The 19,271-nt window shown below is 37.6% G+C and overlaps 1 protein-coding gene across 1 annotated transcript; it reads right to left on the bottom strand.

The window, feature by feature from the left end:
• Nucleotides 1–4,425: 4,425 nt before the first annotated feature.
• On the bottom strand, nt 4,426–17,332 carry LOC101387711 (aldo-keto reductase family 1 member C23-like protein). The gene is made up of 9 exons (XM_004425413.3): nt 17,249–17,332; nt 14,947–15,114; nt 13,977–14,093; nt 12,621–12,698; nt 12,045–12,167; nt 8,802–8,911; nt 7,719–7,884; nt 6,150–6,232; nt 4,426–4,468 (listed from the first exon to the last, which is right to left on the bottom strand). The coding sequence occupies exons 1-9, from the start codon at nt 17,330–17,332 to the stop codon at nt 4,426–4,428; spliced, it is 972 nt and encodes a 323-aa protein (XP_004425470.1).
• Between the last annotated feature and the right edge of the window lie 1,939 nt (nt 17,333–19,271).

Here is a 19,271-nt window from a genome sequence, read left to right as displayed (position 1 = left end):
TTTACTTGGAGCATCTTAGCTGACTCTCTGTAAGGGATTCCATGATTTCTCCACTCCTTTATGATTGAAACTGAAATTTCCATGGCCTTGTACTGGCAAAGACTATTCCTGACAGCTCTAATTCCAAGAATGCAACGTAGAAATTATCACCAAGCTAGGAATGTTGCCCAGTTGGCTCAGTTCTACAACTACAAGGGTGTTCCTGCAGTCTACCTTGGGCATAGGTGCCATTCACAGACCATGCCATCTCAGGTTTCATCTCTGAACCTTCTTATAAGCCTAAGGAATATCTGCTCTTTACCTTTATGCTACCTCAAGCCAGTATGGAATGAAATCCTTCCTTTGCTGGTCAGATTATGAAAGAATTTTGGCATCTCTAAATGCTGTGCAGGCAGAAAATGTCTGCCTAGGAGAGCTGCCACAAACCTGCAGAGATAAGAAGGTCAACTCACAGAGGGGGATGGTCCCTTGAGGTCTGATTCCACTGTCCTTATGAAGGAAATCTCACCTTGGAAACCAGTTTCCACAAAAGAACTCCACATGATCCCATGTGATTAAGCCTGGCAACCTGCTAACCTAGTTTGTTAAGATGCAGAGAATGACCTCACCTCCTGTTCCAGTTCACCTTCACAAACCTCAGAACTATCAGAAACACCAACATCTTGACTACATGAATATCAGATCCTTTAGCAGTTGTGTCATGAGACAGTCACAAAATCTGACTCTTAGCAGATTCTAAAAACTTTTTTTAATTAATGGGAATAAACTATTAGAAGGAATAAAAATTGGACTATACATTTTTTATGTTTCTTAATAAACTTTACACATTAGAATGGCTTTGGATTTACAGAGAAAGAATTGCAAATGAAACACAGAGAGCTCTCATATGGTCTCCTGCCCCCTTCCCCCTGGTTTTCCTATTATTAGAATCATGCTATTAATTTGAGACATTTGTGACAACTGATGAGCCAATATTGATACATTATTATTAAGTGAGGTCCGTGGTTTACATTAGGGTGACTCTCTGTTGTACAGCTCTTTGAATATTGAAAAATATGTATTGATGTGTATCCACCATTACTGTCTACATACAGAATAGTTTCATCACTCTAAAAAAATTCTGTGGTACACTTATCCATCCTTCCTTTTCTCTCTTCCTCCAAATCCCTGGCAACCTTGATCTTTTTACTGTCTCTATAGCTTTGCTTTATCCGTAATGCCATATTGTTGGAATCATACAGCATGTAGCCTTTTAAGACTGGCTTTTTTCCTTACTAATATGCATTGAAGTTTCCTCCATGTCTTTTCATGGTTTGATATTTCATCTGTTCTTATCACTGAATAAGATTATACTGTATGGATACAATTATGTATCCAGATCAAAGATCCTCTATACATAATTTGACCATTATTAAAAGCTGTTATACACATCTGTGTAAAGGTTTTTCTGTGGACACAAGTTTTCAGCTCCTTTGGGTAAATACCAGGGAGCACAGTTGCTGGACCATATAGTACATATGTTTAGTTTTGGAAGAAACTGCTCAACTATCTTCCAGAATGGTTGTACCATTTTGCATTCCCACTAACAATGAAAGAGTGTTCCTGGTGCTCCACATCCTCACCAGCGTTTGGTGTTGTGACTGTTTTGATTTTGGCCTTCCTAATAGATGTGTAGGGGTATCTCATTGCTTTTTTGATTTGCAATTCCATAATTACAAATGATGCTGAGCAAATTTTCACAAGCTTATTTGCCGTCTATATATCTTCTTTGGTGATGTTGTGTTCCAATTTTAGCTCGTTTTCAAATTGGGTTGTTTGTTGTCTTAATATGGAGTTTTTAGAGTTCTTTGTGTAGTTTGGATACTGATCCTGTATTGATATAGTTTTACAAGTATTTTCTCATAGTCTTCAGATTGTCTTTTCATTCCCTTTACAGTGTCGTTCACAGAGCAGAATTATTTTTATTTAAATGAAGTCTAACAATTTTTTTCTTACATGGTTTGAACTTTTGTTGTGTCTAAAAAGTCATCACCATACCCAAGGTCATCTGGGTTTTCACCCATGTTATCTTGTAGTTTTATAGTTTTGCATTTTACATTTATGTTTATAATTCATTTTGAATTCATTTTGTGAAACGTGTTAAAGTCTGAGTCTAGATTAATTCTCTGTACGTGAATGTCTAGTTGTTCCAGCATCATTTGTTGAAGAGACTATTCTTTCTCCATTGGATAGCCTTTGCTCTTTTGTCAAAGATCGGTTAACTCTAATTGTGTGGGTCTGTTTCTGGGCTCCCCATGTGGTTTTATTGATTAGTTTCACCAATACCCCATTGTCTTGATTGATGTAGCTTTCTAGCAAGCCTTGAAATTGAGTAATATCGGTTCACTCACTTTGTTATTCTCCTGCTCCCACTAAGTCGTGATTCTCTGTATCGACCTGTGTCTCCAATTTTGGGGTCTGCAATTTGCCCTGTGACTTCAATTTTCTGATCAATCTAAGGAAAGTTGTTGATCTTTAGTTTATCTTTTTTCTTATTATGAGGATGGAAGTGTTGACTTCCAAAGTCTTTACCTATGAAACTGGAAACTGGAACTCTAGCTTTTTCAATGTTGTTAAAATTTGGTCCTCTTTTGTGAACATTTCTGAATTAGTTAGATACTATAGTTTCTTGAGCCTTTGCATCTTCTCCTTATCTTTTTCCTCCTGAAGAACGCCAAGGGTGTTTACCTGGCCACCTTTGCTATATACGCTGATCTTCCCAGGGGAGCAACTCTTTAAGAAGAATTTTAATATATTGACTAAAAAAATGTTCAAGGAGAAATTATAAAAACTAAAAGGGTACAATTGCAGCCTATCAAAAGGATTTGATCCCAATAATTATGCACTAGTTCTTAACAACAGAAGGTTATACTTCAGTCATACAAATGTGAACTAAAATCTGACAACATATATGAATTCCTCTAATTTGAAGGAAGAATCGTTTTATGAAAGACTGTGGGTTACACAGCTTATTGGTTAGGTCCCACCTGTACAGCATGGCTGTGGAAATCCCAGTGGTTATGACGGACAAATGTGGTCATGAGAAGAAGAAACAGTTCCAGGTAAAGCTGTTAGAAAGTGTACCCACGTTCTGAACAACTGTCAGCCTCAAAGTTCTATGATTGTCCCTGTTTGGCCCATGATTGTCCCATATTTTAAGAAAGTGATCTGATAAAAATTTCATTCTCTATGACTACATGACTAAGTTTGTATTGTCAAAAATTATAGCAAACAAGTGTATGTTTTTTATAAAAGATGTTCATAAATGTTAACAAATGTTGTAAGCATTGTGCTATTTTGAATCCATATATTTTTAAATGGTGCTTGAAAATTTAAGAGAATTGGAATTACTAAATGTATTCTCCATATTATGCTGGCTTTACAGAAAATAAGTAATGGCTTAGGAGTGTTTTGTGTTTTATATTTGTAAGTGTGACTTGATTTGTGTTTGAAACGTTAAAAAGGATCAAGTATATCAAATTAATATTTTTTTGGACTTGAGAAAATTTGATAAACATGGAGTTAATGTTTAGGGTAATTTGATCAGTCAGTTGTTTCTCTGAATTCCTGCCCAACTACAAGCCAGCAAGCTCATTACTGTTACCTGGGCACACGTGGCAGTCTAGTCCTGACTCTCAGCTCTGGGTCTTTGGTAAAATACTGTGGAAAGTTTCTTTTTATCTGCAGATAGACGTAGCGAAGAGTCATTTTCCAAAGTTGCCCAAAAGATATGTGCTCCACTCTCTCCTGCTAAACCTTCTGTATGTCTGAATTCTAATCATCCTTCCAGGCTAGTTCTGCTCCCACCTCCAGGGCCAGCTCTGCCAGAGGGAAACCTCATTCTGGGATTTCCTGGATCTCTGATCCCCTGAGCTGCTGTAAGTGAGCCTACGCATTGCTAGTCATCCTTGCAATATGTGCCTCACCTTGCAGTCCACATGCAGTGTGTCCTCCTATTCCTCGAAGGGCTAAAGGAACACTGACTGATAAATACCGGCTACCTACTACATTCTTAGAGGTTGACAACTCTACGCATTACTCCAGAAATGTCTGTAAAATTTCTGTTATCACATCCCATCTCCCTCCCCGCCTAAATCTAGGAAAATCAGTTTTTGGTTCTAAGGAGTCAGAAGGAAAGAAAATATACAAAACAGAGACAGGACTAGGCAAGTCTTTAGGGAAAAAAATCTTTAATTTTTACAGACAGTGACAAAAATAGAGTGTCTTTCTCTCCAGACTTATGGACTTCAGTCTAGCTGGCTATGAGTTGCTAAGCAGTATGGATAGTACCTACACTGTTGTGTCCGATCCCCAACATGTGAGACGTTTCCCGCTTTGCTATCCACATGCAGGGCTTCTGGTGGAAGTAGGACAAAGGTCTCCATGTCAGTATTCATCAGAAAATGGATACTCAGGGTGGTCAGCACCACTAAAATGGGAAAGAACAATGCATATATGGGTTCAATGACTGTTTCTATGGTGATAGAGAAGTGATTTCTACGGAGCTGTCATTAACATAAAGCTAAACATTTTATTTCCTGACTAGCTGTGAAGTCTGCCTTTCTTTCTTTCACAAACATGACTTTATAACAGTCAAAAAATAGTAACAATAATTAAATTATTGAAATTGTATTCTCTGCCCAGAATTTAATACACAGAACACAGAGTCAAATATTCAAATATATTCCTCTCCCTAGCTACATCTGTAAATAAAGTATCAACGTAGACTGTCATTTCTCATCTCAAATCCTCAGTGGAAGAAGAGATTGATTCTGCCTTGTTTTGAACAGGACAAGTCTAGCTACATGCTCAGCACTAATCAATAGTTTAGGTGATACAGGTTACTGAATGTAATTTCACTTCCATTTTTTAAATTTATTGTTTATGAACTGCCCACCACGTACAGCAATTCTAGTTAGATTCATAAATGGTAAGAATGGCATGTAAAAATTGGGTCCCATCCACAAGGAGCTTATTTTATAGTAAGGAGATCTCTGTTCAGTATTAACCCAAAATAGAAAGTGATAGAAAAATTATTTCTTATTGTTGAAATATATCATTAACTATAAGAATTACTGATTGATTACCCCTCTCACTTTCTCTCTGCATTATTTCCCTACCTTACTCTCCACTTGTCTCTATATTAATAAATATATTATCAAGGAGAATAATGTATCTATCAACATTTGAGTATTCACAACTTGACATTATGCTATCCCATTCCATACTTTCACATTTATCACTACTATGAATTAAAATTCTCCCAGGCACGAGGAATGTGAATTGCTCCCTTTCTCTCATGTATAGTGAAGTTTTTTTCTCAAAATTCCAGAACTTTAGAGCATGAAGGAATAGTAAAGATCTTTTGGTGGCTATAAATTCTCTCCAACAATGATATTTTTTCTTCCACACTCTTCCTTTGATTTACGTCTCTCTTCTTGAACACTTTGTCCTTTGCACTGAGTTCTCGATATTTCGGAAAATCTAAACCAAGAGTTCCTATTGATCCTGAAAGGCCAGCCTTTCTGGAGGGAAATGCAGTATTTGGGTTGTGAAAAAACATGCAATGAAAAGGAAGGGAGAGATTTGGGAACTTATGAAAGACATAAAATCGGCAGGATCTCATGCATATTCCATCTGAGGTTGATGGGATTGCTGGTGTGGACCACAAGCTTGATGGGGAATCCTTTAATCTGATAAAAAATGAGAAGTAGGGAGAAGAAGAAGATAAAAACAGTTTTGGAATCATTGAATTAGGATACACTGGTGATATCCACAGTGAATGTCCACTGGATTGTTGTAGAAATTGGAGGCTTACGTGGAAGCTATAGATTCAGCAATGATATCAAGGTTCTCGGAAAGTGACATGGCGTGATGAGTGCAGGATGTATGTGTGTAAGTCCAAGCTGACCCCGATCCACTCATCAAGATGTTGTGTCAATGAACAAAGCTCTGGAGTGAGTCTGGAGTGAGATTCCAGAAAGCTCCTGTCTCATCTCTGACTCAAACTGGACTCTGTCTTCCTGGTATTGAGGTAAATTTTAACCATCATCATACACTCATTACCAGAAAAGGAATTGAGGGCAAACATATTTACCAAAGTCACTTACATTTGAAAAGGAAGATATCGGAGATTTCGGTTTAGGCCATCTAGGACTTCCATGTCCTCTGAAGTCAACTGGAATTCAAAAACCTATCACACAAATAGAAAGAATTTTTTGAGTTTTAAATTGCATGATTGCCAATCTGGAAAATCAAAGCAAATCAGACTGAATGGTGGAGAGACAATACCAAAATATCTTCGATGTTTCCTAAAGTTTTTAAAGACATCAAGCAAAATATTCAAGCTGTAATAAATATCAGGCAAAAATTAAATAGAAATTCATCCCTAGATATAATATATTGAAACTGCATAAGACTACAGACAAAAGGAGATCTTTAAAAGAGCTGAGGGAATAAAGCTGACGTTATTCAAAGAGGACGGCCATGTACTTAGAAGATCCAGAGGAACCTAGAGATAAATTATAAAAATACACAACAAAATTTAGTAATTTAGGAGTACAGGTGGATTTCTACATCCCAAAAATGAACAGTTAGAATGTGAAAAAAATTTTTTTCAGGATAATTTAAACCAACAATTGTCCAAATACTAATGATGTATGTTCAAAAGACACAGTAACTGACTTGAAGAGCACATCACTGTCTAAATGTGGGACGCTTTAACCATCAAAAAGAGTGTCAGTAATGGCTAACATGTTAAGCCAAATAAATCTATAACCTCAAGTACTACTCCTTTAAACTGGGGATAGTTTGTTATACAGCTGGGGCTAATGGTATAATAATGATCTCTCTACACGTAAACCAAAAGACAACTTAATAAAAATGGACAAAGATTTTGACAGACACTTCATAAAAGTGAAAACTCAAGGACAATAAGTAGAAGAAAATGAAACTACATTAGTCTTCAAGGAAATGCAAACTAAAACCACAGTGATTTGGAGATAGAAGATCACTGCTAATCTCTGAATGTTTGCATGCCCCTAAAATTCATAAGTTGGAAATCTAACCCTCACTGTGATGGTATTAGACAGTGGGGCTCTTGAGTGGTGAATAGATCATGACAGTGGATCCCTCTTGAGTGAGATCAATGCCCTCATGAAAGCGACCTGAAAGAGCTCCCTTGTCCCTTCTACCTTGTTAACATATAACAAGAAGTGTGAGATCCAGAAGAGGGTTCTCACCTTACCACACTGGCATCCTGACCTCAGACTTCCAGCCTCTAGAACTGTGAGAAATAAATTTCTGTTGGACATAAGCCACCCAGTCTGTGATATTTTGTTATAGCAGCCCAAATGGACTAAAAAAAAAATCACATAATCCAGTTCCCTCATTTTAGAAGGAAGAAAATGAGATTGACATGCACAGAGCTACAGAGTACTTGAAAACTTAATGCTGGAACTAAAATCTCTGTTTTTTGTCCAATTGTAATTCCATCCAGCCATGCTGCCTCTCCTGTTGCCACAGTAAGAGAAAACCGGTGGGAATACACATAAGGCACACATGCATGGGAAATAACAAGTAACTCCTCTGGGCCCAAAGACTTCTTGAGAGCCTTACAAAGAAGAACACATGTGAAGGATATTGTTTACAAGCCCCGTGCCCACAGCCTCACTCATCACCTGCATGTTCTCTTTGATCCGCTTCTCATTGTAACTCTTGGCCAGGACCACAACTCCACGCTGTAGCTGGTAGCGAAGGGCAATCAGTGCTGGAGTTCGCTGGTATTTTTTTGCCATGGCACAAAGAACTGGATCTTCCAAGAGAACCGGGGCATTCGGGGCTAGCCTGGAAGAAAATGCAGAAATGCTGAAGACCTGAGACTCTGTATTCAGTTCATTAGCAGACTTCCCAAACAGACCTGGCAGGTGCACTCTAGACCAGTGCTTCTCAAAAGGTGGTCCCTAGACAAGGAGCATCGCTATCATCTGGGATCCTGTTAGGAAGACAAATGCCATGGCTTCACCCAGGACCACCTGATTCATAAACTCAGGTGTGGCACCTAGCAATACCTGTGTTTATAAAGCCTTCCAGGTCATTTTGATGCATGCTTGAGTTCGGACCAATGCTTCTAAACTCATGGATTTTTTTCTCTTCTACTTCTCAGTGTAAAAACATTCTGTTTTTCTTCTCTGATCATAGCCCCAAAGAAAGGAAAAGAGCATGAAAGGAGAAAGAGAAGGAATGGACTGGGATATTTTTTAACTTTTCTAAGATATTGATAACAATTGAGTAGTCCAAAAATGAGAACGATTCATTTGATCATTAATTATAGTGTGCAATGTTTCTATAGAAGTTTACAAAAATGATTCAGATTGTAATTTTTTTATCATGATAAACCTGGGAGTTATTTGTTATTATCCCAATTTAAGATATAAGATAAGTGAGGCTTAGAGAGGGTATTACTAGAAAGGTATTAATAAGTTAAAGATAAATAATGACTTAAGCTTGTGTCTTTTGTCTCAGTTTTTGGATTATATATAGATCTTAATGAAGACATTTGTTATTCATTAATCTACAACCAGACACATATAATGTAAAAGGATTGGCTGGATAATAGGATGATAAATGAGAAGGATTTCTTTGTCCTTCCCCTCTCTCCCCCAAACCAGTTGAGAGTTAATTACAGAAAAGTGAGTATGGTATGATTAGAAATATTTCATCAAAAATGGTGTTTTAGGTAAACTCCTCGTTGTCTTAATTACCATCTTTTCATGCGTTGGCCTCCTAAAGCACTATAGGCAACTAGGACAATATCTTTTGACTTGCAGAAATCCAGCAGTTTGCTCTGGTTGAGATGAGGGTGACATTCCACCTGTAGAATGCCAAGAGAGAAGAGTGTCAGATTATATGAAATGACAATATTAATATGAAAGAGAAAGGTTAAAAGGAAAAAAAATCTGAATAAAAAACTATGTAATATCAAATTTAAATTGGAAATATCAACATCAAGTAATGATTTTTTTTATTTATTTAATTAATTTATTTTTTTGTGTGTGAGGAAGATCAGCCCTGAGCTAACATCCATGCTAATCCTCCTCTTTTTTTTCTGCTGAAGAAGACCAGTTCTGAGCTAACATCTGTTGCCAATCCTCCTCCTTTTTTTTCCCCAAAGCCCCAGTAGATAGTTGTACGTCGTAGTTGCACATCCTTCTAGTTGCTGTATGTGGGACGCAGCCTCAGCATGGCCAGAGAAGCGGTGCTTCGGTGCGCGCCCAGGATCCGAACCCTGGCCACCAGTAGCGGAGCGTGTGCACTTATCAGCTAAGCCAGGGGGCAGGCCCAAGAAATGATATTTAAAAAAAATAAATATTATACCTCTGTTTCCTGAAAGGGTAAAAAAAAAAAAAAAAAAGAAAAGAACATTTTTGAGAACAGGGGACTGTATGGAGCAGATCGTGGTTACTCAACACCATTGTACACTACAAGAAGACATGGGTAATCCCAGATCTGGGACAAGAGAAGACCTGTTCGAGCCTCGGACATCAGATTGTGCCAGAAAGCAAGAAACTCCTCAAAGACTCATGAAGGGACGTCTAAAGGACACAGGAACCAGTGTGATGAGGATCCCACTGGTGACATTGGGTACATTTGAGCGTCAAAGGGAATAAGAACTAAAAGCAATTATAACACACAGAGTCAATAAAAATCCACGAGTCCATAGTGATGAGAGAGAGAGAACAAAACCTTTCTTCCCACTGTTGGTGAGTATTACAATAACTGCTTTCTGGGAACACTGATAATTAAATGGAAGGAATTAAGCTTTTGCTCTGCCTTATAGGAGTAATTGTATTTTATCCTGACTTGATGAGGGGATTTGTTTTTTACAATAAATTGTCAGGTAAGAAAATTAAATAGAGTGTTTAAAATTGAAAATACTTGTTTACAACTCCCAATGAAATAACTAATTCAGGGTAAAATCGTTGATAGATACTCAATGATTATGTGAAAATTTGGGGGCCATATGACTTGGCCTAATGACAATCATCACCCAACAGATTGCTAGGTAATTTCAAAGGGGAAAATATACATTTACAAAGAAAAGACCTGGCTACCACTAGCTTCACCAAGAGAACAAAACTAACATTTTTCATAGTGGGACAACTTGTCATGACCGGCTTCCTACTGGAGTGTGATTTGAGGGACACAACATGCAAAGGACATTTTCTTGCCAAAAATATTTAACCTTAATGTAATAAGGCATTTACATCTAACTTTTAATTCACAGAAACTAGGAATAGAGAAACAAGTTAAGTAGTAACACAAGATAATGATGAGATAAATCCAGAATATTCGATGAAAATCTGTCTGGATATCACGGAACAAAAAAGGTTTTGTGACCATTCTAAGTTACGAGAGCTTAAGAAACATGAGTCAAAGTAACAGTGGACCACACTTGGCTCCTGTTTAGAAAAGAAGATCTACAAAAGACATTGGGAGAATCATGGGAATGTTTGAATATGGATTGGATACAGGATCATACACTTTCTGGGGTCTGTAGGAGTGAATTGTCATGTCTATAGCTTACTTGGAAGAAGGTCTACAAAATATTACATATACGTACACAGATATATCTATATCTATATGTCTATATCTATATATCTGTATATATCTGTGGCAACGTGGCAAAATGTGAAATATTTCTGACAGAGGCAGGAAAATACGGATATCCTTTACCATACTCTTAACTTTTTTGAATATCTGAAAATTTCCCAAAAATTGAGAGTAAAACTAATGCTAGAATCATATGAAATTTTTAATTTTTATAATTCAAAATTATGAGGCTATATCAGTGTATGTCAAATTCTTGAATTTTATAATCTACATTTGCTAGTCATAGACTTTTCCTCCTTGGCTCTAAGTTGCACCTTAAGGACATAATGGTACATAAGACAGTCACAGAAGGACAAGTACTACATGATGCCAGTTATATGAGAAACCTAAAATAGTCCAACTCACAGAATCAGAGAGCAGAATTGTGATTTCCAGGGGCTGGGAGGAGGGAGAAATCGGGAGCTGCTAATTGTGGGCATGAAGTCTCAATTATGCAAGATGAATGAGTTCTAAAGACCTTCTGTACAACATTGTCCCGACAGTTAACTACATTTTATTGTATTGTATCATATACTTAAAAAATTGTTAAGTAGGTAGATCTCACATTAAGAGTTCTTACCACAATAAAATAAAAATAGACTAAAAAAAGTAAGATCACAGAGCCAGACACAGAATAATGTGTCTGTACCATTAATTTAAGGGTAGGAATAGATGAGGAGAACCAGACTAAGATTGAGTAAATCACAAGGTTGGCTTTATGTTCCTGGTAATTGTTCCTGAGTGTTGATTTTATCCACCATTAGATTCACCATAAACCAGTAACTTCATCCCTCTAGCCTGGATGATTTTCATAGTCTCTGGTTAATTTTTCTTATATCTATGCTTCCTGTTCAAAGACCCCTGAAATCAGAGACACCAAGATGAAGGATTCAGCCATCCAAACCCCACACAAACCCCTAACACCTACCTCATCTTATTTTCACTCTTTCCTTATTTACTGCCCATTCTATGTTTTCGTGACCTTCCTTCCTGTAGACAGTTCCCTCCAAATCACTTTCACCCATCCCATCTCTGGACATCCTTTACAGCTCAGGGAAACATCACCTTCCCTCTAAGGTCTGGTAATAATTCCAGGCCTCTGTCACCTCCTTTACCTTCTGTAAATTTTTAATCACAATTTAGCATTAAGGTCTTGCCACTTTTTTCACTAAGACTTTACAAAATAGAGACACAATTATGGATTCTATTCACATCCTTGTAGACAGAAACTCTGCTCTCCAGAACATTCTGTTCCATAAAGGTGGGATGAATAGGAGGTGAGGCCAAATAGACATCTGGCAGTAGTGCAAGAAGGAGATGGATAACAGAAAGGAGAGGGGGCCAAGGAGGCTCACCTGGTTGCAGACGGGCTTGTACTTGAGCCCTGGCTTGTTCAGGATCTTCTCCAGCTGCCTGCGGTTAAAGTTGGACACCCCGATGGACTTGGTCAATCCCGCGTCTTTACATTTCTCCAAGGCCTGGGGAGGAAGGGGTGGTGAAGAATCATTTGTGCAATTGGCTATAGATCAAGAATTAATGCAAGAAAAAACTGTTAAAAGGAACAACTCCCAAGAAATGGCAGTGAAGCCAATTGGCATAATTGCCAAGAATAGGAAAAATAGTAAATTAAATAAGGAGGAATGAGGTGACAGCAAGAATAAGAATTACTGTCCTCTCCTTAGAAAAATGTGAGACTATTATACACTGAAGGAAAGAGATGTCAATCTTCATTGTCCCAAATTCTTCTGCTCCATCCTCTCTATAAATATTTCAATAACGATTTCGTGCACACCACTGCAGCATACCATTTCTTTTAAAGCTTATGAATTGCTGATTGTGATGGTTTATAGCCTATTCTCACCAGGGAAGAAAGAAACCGGATTTCCCCTCTCCTAGCTTCCTTCTCTGTGCTCTCTCCTCCAAGCACTCACCTCCCACGTGGCACAGAGATCCACTGTGTCAAATATTGCTTTTCCATGTTCATCTGTTGGAAAAAGTTCTTCCCCTGGCTAAAGAGAAGCAGTCATTTTAGTGATATCACAAAATAATTTTTCCACACTTACTGGGCTGCCAGGTACATCTAGGGCCAGCACACTAAACCTCCATGAGGTAGGTAGTACAATATTCTAGATACTAATAGTTGCAAAATAACTTGCATATGGAGTTGTAAGGAATGTCTTTAGGAGACAGGCTTCCTCTAATCTCTTACACTATCATGTGTTTGAATAAATACCATTTTCCTAGGCCTTAATGGGAACTCATAGTGACTTACATTATCTTTGTCTGCCCCCTATACTTTACTCTTGCAAAAGGCCTCCCTTACCCTGGGAATGACAGTAAGTTACATGACCTTATTTCCAGAATAACTCTTGCACTCTTGACCCAGGCTAGACAATCAGAGTTCCTTATCCCTCTGAACATGTGATGGTCCAAAGGGAAGCACATGAACCAAACAGGGTCATTCAAAATTCTCTTCAGGAATAATATGAATGCCAGAAGATCCAGAGATGCTCTCAAGTGTTAATGAACATAACCCTTGAACTGCCCCAAGTCTGTATTTGCCACCAGTGGAAAATATTGTGACAAAGTAAAGCAAACCAATAGTGATGCAAAGTTAGGGGATAGAGAAAAGGAGACATTTCTGAAGGCTATTCCAAATCCTTAAGTCTATCCATGGCCTTGACTTTTACATAGACCATAAACTCTTTTGCGTAGGATAGATTGAATAGCTTTCTATAACTTAACAACTAGAATTTCAAACAATGTATTCCTGAATGGCTAAATGCCATTGGGAAAATAGCCAATGGTGTAGGTAAGGTCTTGCAAGTCCCTATGATGCTTCTAGTTTTAGACCCACCCAGAGGGAGCACAATCATATCTGCTTTCAACTTGAAATGGTGAGAGAGGAGATGAACTCATGATGCATGAATGTAAGTCACTTTCATTGCTCACCACAGCTGCATGAAACTCTGTGTTTGTGAAATCCCCAAGAGACTCAGGAATCATAGTCAGGATTGTGTGTTAAAAATGCCCGTTTTTATTTCCTCAAGTTTTTGAGGCAGGGAATTTGAGATTATTGAACTCATTTCTCTTGGAGGCATGGAAAGGATATTAAAGATTCAAAGGAGTCCATAAAATTCTAATCAGGAATAAATATTTTGGGGATTCTTCTCTAGTGTAGTAATCCCTACATCCTTCTTACAAATATCTTAACTCAACAATACAGGCAAATTTATTGACATTCTGACACAGGAAGTAAAATAAGTGTGCCCACACAAATTGCCAACCTTCAGAGCCATTGGAAAATGAATAATATAGAGATCAACATAATTCAGTTGAAGTTTCTTCAGAGAGTTTTCCAAGGCTGGTCGCACCAACTCTGGTCTAAGGAAAGTCATCCAAAGCTGCAGAGGATAAAGAATGGAAGTTGTGTTAGATTAACACTTCAGTCAGTTTTGTTTTTCTTGTTTCATCTCAGAATTAGACATTTTTCTACCAGTTGCAAACTGATGACCACAGAGGAAAAATACTTCTTTTTTCTTGAGTTCTCTTTTGATCTTACTTATCCATAGAAACTCTATTATTTGTTTGGATTTATCATCAACACATCTACTAACAATAGAAGAAAATGACCCAAGAGATAAAACGTGTTATCAAACAATAACCATGCCCATTATCTGGATTCTGTTTGATAGAGTTTACAAAGCAGTTGACAAATATCACCTCATTTTATCAAACATTCAATCCTATGGGGGAATTATTAGTATGGCTTTTGTTTAGATAACTGTAGGGAAAAAGTGCTATGAACATATTAATATGGCTGGACATAATTCAAGGCACTTTAGCTATATCCTGTTTAATACACTAAAATCCTCTTATATTGCTCTCTCTTATTGATGGAGGTGATAAATGAGATTCAGGATGTTAACAAATTGTAGTAAATCACCCAGATGGTAAGGAAAGTTGTGATCTGATCACAATTCTGTCTGACTCAGTAGTCCATGGTAAATCATACTGATATGGTCTGTGCGTCAAAAAAGTAAATTGACTTTGCTTTAAAATCATAAAATTTGAACAAAGCAAAGATGACAAAGCCATCACCATTTTTTGAAACTAGATTTCATATGTGAATATGAGTGAAAAATGGTGTAAAAATAAGCACATTTCACCAAAAAACTATTGGTCCTATAATATATTCGTCACCTCCACACAATCACATTCACACATGTGCACACACAAACACCACATACACAGCACCTTTGAAGTGTAGAATATGTCTTCCCTCTTCACAGTGCCATCTTCAATTTTGCTTCGGATGGCCTGTCCAACCTCATTTTCATTATTGTACGCATGAGCAGAATCAATATGGCGGAAACCAGCTTCTATAGCTAGTTTGGTGACCTCCTCAGCTTTGCTCTTAGGAACCTAGATGAGCAACCAAAGGTAGTAATTGGATATCTACATGACTGAGAGATAGCTAAGGCACAAACTTTGACCTTCCCAAGAGTCAACATTTCCTCATGTCTTAGATTAATTCTTCATGTGTGGTGATGAGCCCATTGCAGTTTGTCTTGGTGTTTCCTGGTAAGTAATAAAAGTTGGGCATCCCAGGAACTCCTAAAATCCTGGGTGATGACTTGTTGATTACTAGCCCAACGGTCCCCACAACCACCCATACATAAGGTGATTTTCTTTTTTTTTTTTAACATCTTTATTATTTATTTATTTATTTATTTATTTATTTATTTATTTATTTAGTGAGGAAGATTAGCCCTGAGCTAACATCCATGTTAATCCTCCTCTTTTTGCTGAGGAAGACTGGCTCTGAGCTAACATCTATTGCCAATCTTCCTCCTTTTTTTTTTTCCCCAAAGCCCCAGTAGATAGTTGTATGTCATAGCTGCACATCCTTCTAGTTGCTGTATGTGGGATGCGGCCTCAGCATGGCCAGAGAAGTGGTTCGTTGGTGCGCGCCTGGGATCCCAACCCAGGCCCCCAGTAGCAGAGTGTGCGCACTTAACCGCTAAGACATGGGGCTGGCCCGTACAGTGATTTTCTGAAAGAACTCACAGGACTCAGCATATAGTTGTAGTCATGGATATGATTTATATTGTGAGTGGTTATTAAGCAAAATCAACAAAGGGAAAAGGTACATGGAATTAAGTCTCAAGAAACAGGGTGATCACTTCTAAGAGTCACACAGAACCTGCTAAATAAAAATTGAATGAGAATAAAAAAGGTGTAGAACATGATGGTTTCATACACTTACACATTGTGAAATGATTGCCACAATTATCCTAATTAATATATCCATCACATCACATAGTTAACATTTTGTGTGTGGTGAGAACCCTTAAGATATCCCCTCCCAGAGAATCTCAAGAATACAGTACATTATTATTAACTATTGTCATCATGCTGTACATTAGTTCTCCAGAACTTCATTTTATAGCTGAAAGTTTGCATCTTTTGACCAGCATCTCCCAGATTTTAAGTCTGAGTCATATTCCATTTCTTTTTAAATATTTCAGAAGTTTCCGTTTTTCAATGACATCACAAGGAACTAGATACTTGGTGTAACTGCCCTCTGCTGGTCATGCTCTTTCCTTAGGTGTACGGGCATTCAGAAGTTTACTGAAGGTGAGGTTTCAGTGGTATCCTTGACCCTTCTCTCCCCTTCATCACACTGTTTACTACAAAGTAAAGAAGTCCTGTAATTTGTCTCCAAAATGTTTCTTTGAATATTTTCTTCTGTCTTATAGATGAGAAAGTGAAACTCAAAGTTTAAGTTTTAGTCACTTGTCATACAACTAAATAGTCTAAAGACAAAATTGGAAGGTAAAATTCTGGCTTCCAGTCTAATCACTTGTCCACTTTGCACCTCTTATGTCCAAGGTCCAACTCTACCTATTTGCTTCAATCAAAAGTACATTAATAAGAACCAAGAATTGAAACCATGTCTTGGAAGACTGTAGCTTATTCCCATAAATTATATAATATTTTCCATTTGAGATAGATTCCCAAGCAGTAGGAGAAGTTTGAGGGAGACTACAGGTGGAGTATTTATTGCCTGGCACTCAGCAGGTTAGCCCACAGCAGAACAGCAACTTTCTCCCATCATTTGTCATTCACCTCTTCTCCCGGACATTTTATCACAAATATTTCTCTGGATCATGTCTTCTTGGTGGGAAGAAAGATTTCTTGAATTGTAGACATAGACAGAGAAACCACTCCCCTGCAATCACCCTCAAAGCAAGGCAGCTGATAGTCAGTGTTTTCGACTGCTGAGTTTCATTTCTTTTGCCAACCTGAGAGATAAATGGAAACTGGAGGAAAACCCAGAATAATCTGTAGGTGACCACACATTCAGACCTGGATGCAGACTGAACACTGGCTACTTTGTCTCTTTGTATAAGAAATGGTTCTAGCCTTGTTACAAGAACCAAGTGAGCCTCCCAGATTTACATAGGAACTCAATGACTTGACAACCCAGGTCAGCTTCCACTGATGCTAGGTCTATTTTCTTTTGAATCCTCAACCCCAAAACCACTATTGTTACCTCTTCAGGTGCAGCAGTGCCAAATCCCAGTACGGGAATGAAGTGGCCATCATTTAGTTCCACACGCCAACCTTTGGGATCCATTGCCTGTGGCTCCTCTGACTAAGCAGACTGTTTTACTCTTCTGCCTTCACAGGTTATGTGAATAACAGGAGGGTAACACCCAACTCTGCTGTCCAACTGTTATCAAATGGATTGTAGGAGGAGCAAGGTTATAGCAGTAACCCATGGAATGAGAAGAGAAGTAGAACCAGTTAACTTGTTTCTCTGGTTTTTATCAAAGTGTAAACAATGAATTATTTGATAGTGATAACAAAATCATTATTTTTTTACTCAGTACAAGGAAATGTTTTATTCAGGATCCATATACATTAGTAAATTATTAGAAGAGATTTTCTGAATAATTATTGACCACAAGTTAGACTAGAAACCTCCAGATACCAGTATCATTTTTTGTTTTTGCCATGATGAAGCCCCTTCTTGATCATACATCATTTGAAACATTAACTATCTTACACTGTACACACACAGACAATTTACAGAAAGGATTTTGAGGGTCAAAAAGTTGACCCTCAATAAAGAATTAAAACTTCAAGTTGAAAGAAAATTTGTCTTTTTCCTTTTCCATTAGCAAAATTATTTTTATTTTTCTTTTATTTGCTTTATAAGAAGAATATCCAGTCTTAACAAGGATGCAATCCTCAAAAGGGTGCCAAAATAAGACATTCTGGCAAGGTGCTTACTGTAATATTAATTATTGAGTTTTTGGATATCATTTGCAGTATGTAAACAGAATCTTAGAGTGTTTATTATAACTTTCATTCAGTTTTATAACATTTTGGAAACTATCGTGATGTCACTATAAAAAACTGATGAATATTTTATGTATTTTATTACCTTACTGAACAATGTTCATGAAAGAAAATGAATGGAAACAACTTAAAGTAAATTTGGCAAGAGTTAGGGAAATTATGATCTATTGATACCACAGAATATTATGAAGCCATTAAAAATTGAACACATAGAGTGATGTCGGTAAAATGGGGGACTAGGAAACCCTGAGTTCTCTCATGGAAACACAAGGAAACAACCATAAACTAGCTGAAATATCCTTATAGGAGCTCTGGAAAATAGTCAAACAAAGATCTACAGCAACAGAGTGAACATCCAGTTAGGAAAAAGCCAGATTCAAAGTGGTAGGAAATTTCATCATGTTTTTACTTATACTTGCCCACTCCCTGCCTGGCACAGTGCAGGCTTGGTCTGTAAGAGGCATCAGCCGAGTTCCCAGTTACCTCTCTCAAACCAGAGTGATCATAGAAGATCCTGTTTTCAATGTTCTAACCTGTTTGGGGGCTGACTGAAAGACTGCTGTCTGTTTTGCCTAACCCTAAGCTTGAATTCAAAAGCAGCTGGAATGGCTCGTTACAGCTGCAGGGCGTCTATAGGTGCACAGGTGTCAGAGGCAAATGATTAAGATTGAAGACGTAGAATAGACCACATAAAGCCCTGAGCAGAAGCTGGGGTGTGAATTTTGGGGATATTAAGACATTCAAAATGCAGTCATGTATTCAGGGGAATTAACAAACCCACACACATGCCTGGCAAGATTATGCTCAGAAAAGACCTGAACAGCCCTTCAGCTTTCATGTTAGGCTCATCCCAAGACAAAGAACAGGCCACGCTAAAAAGTGAAGTACTGTCAGGGCACAGAACAAATCTGCAAAGACTGGGAGAGGTGATAGTTTTTTCAAATGCGCAATTATACACACACACAAACACACACAAAAACTCAAAACCATTATTGACCACAAAATAAATAAATAAATAAATAAATGGGCAGAAACTGTTCCTGAACAAGCACAGGCATTGGACTCAGTAGCCAAAATGTTTTAAAACAACTGTCTTATATATGCTGAAATTGCTAAAGCAAAAATTTGACAAAAAAACTAAAGGAAATCAGGTAAATCATATATGAATAAAATGATAATATTAAAAAATATATGGAAATTGTGGAGCCTAA

The sequence above is a fragment of the Ceratotherium simum genome, chromosome 32 (genome assembly GCF_057802395.1).
Source record: "Ceratotherium simum simum isolate JZ-2026a chromosome 32, ASM5780239v1, whole genome shotgun sequence".
NCBI lineage: Eukaryota > Metazoa > Chordata > Mammalia > Perissodactyla > Rhinocerotidae > Ceratotherium > Ceratotherium simum.
Note: the sequence above shows the minus strand (reverse complement) of the source record. Positions and strands in the feature narration are given on the sequence as shown.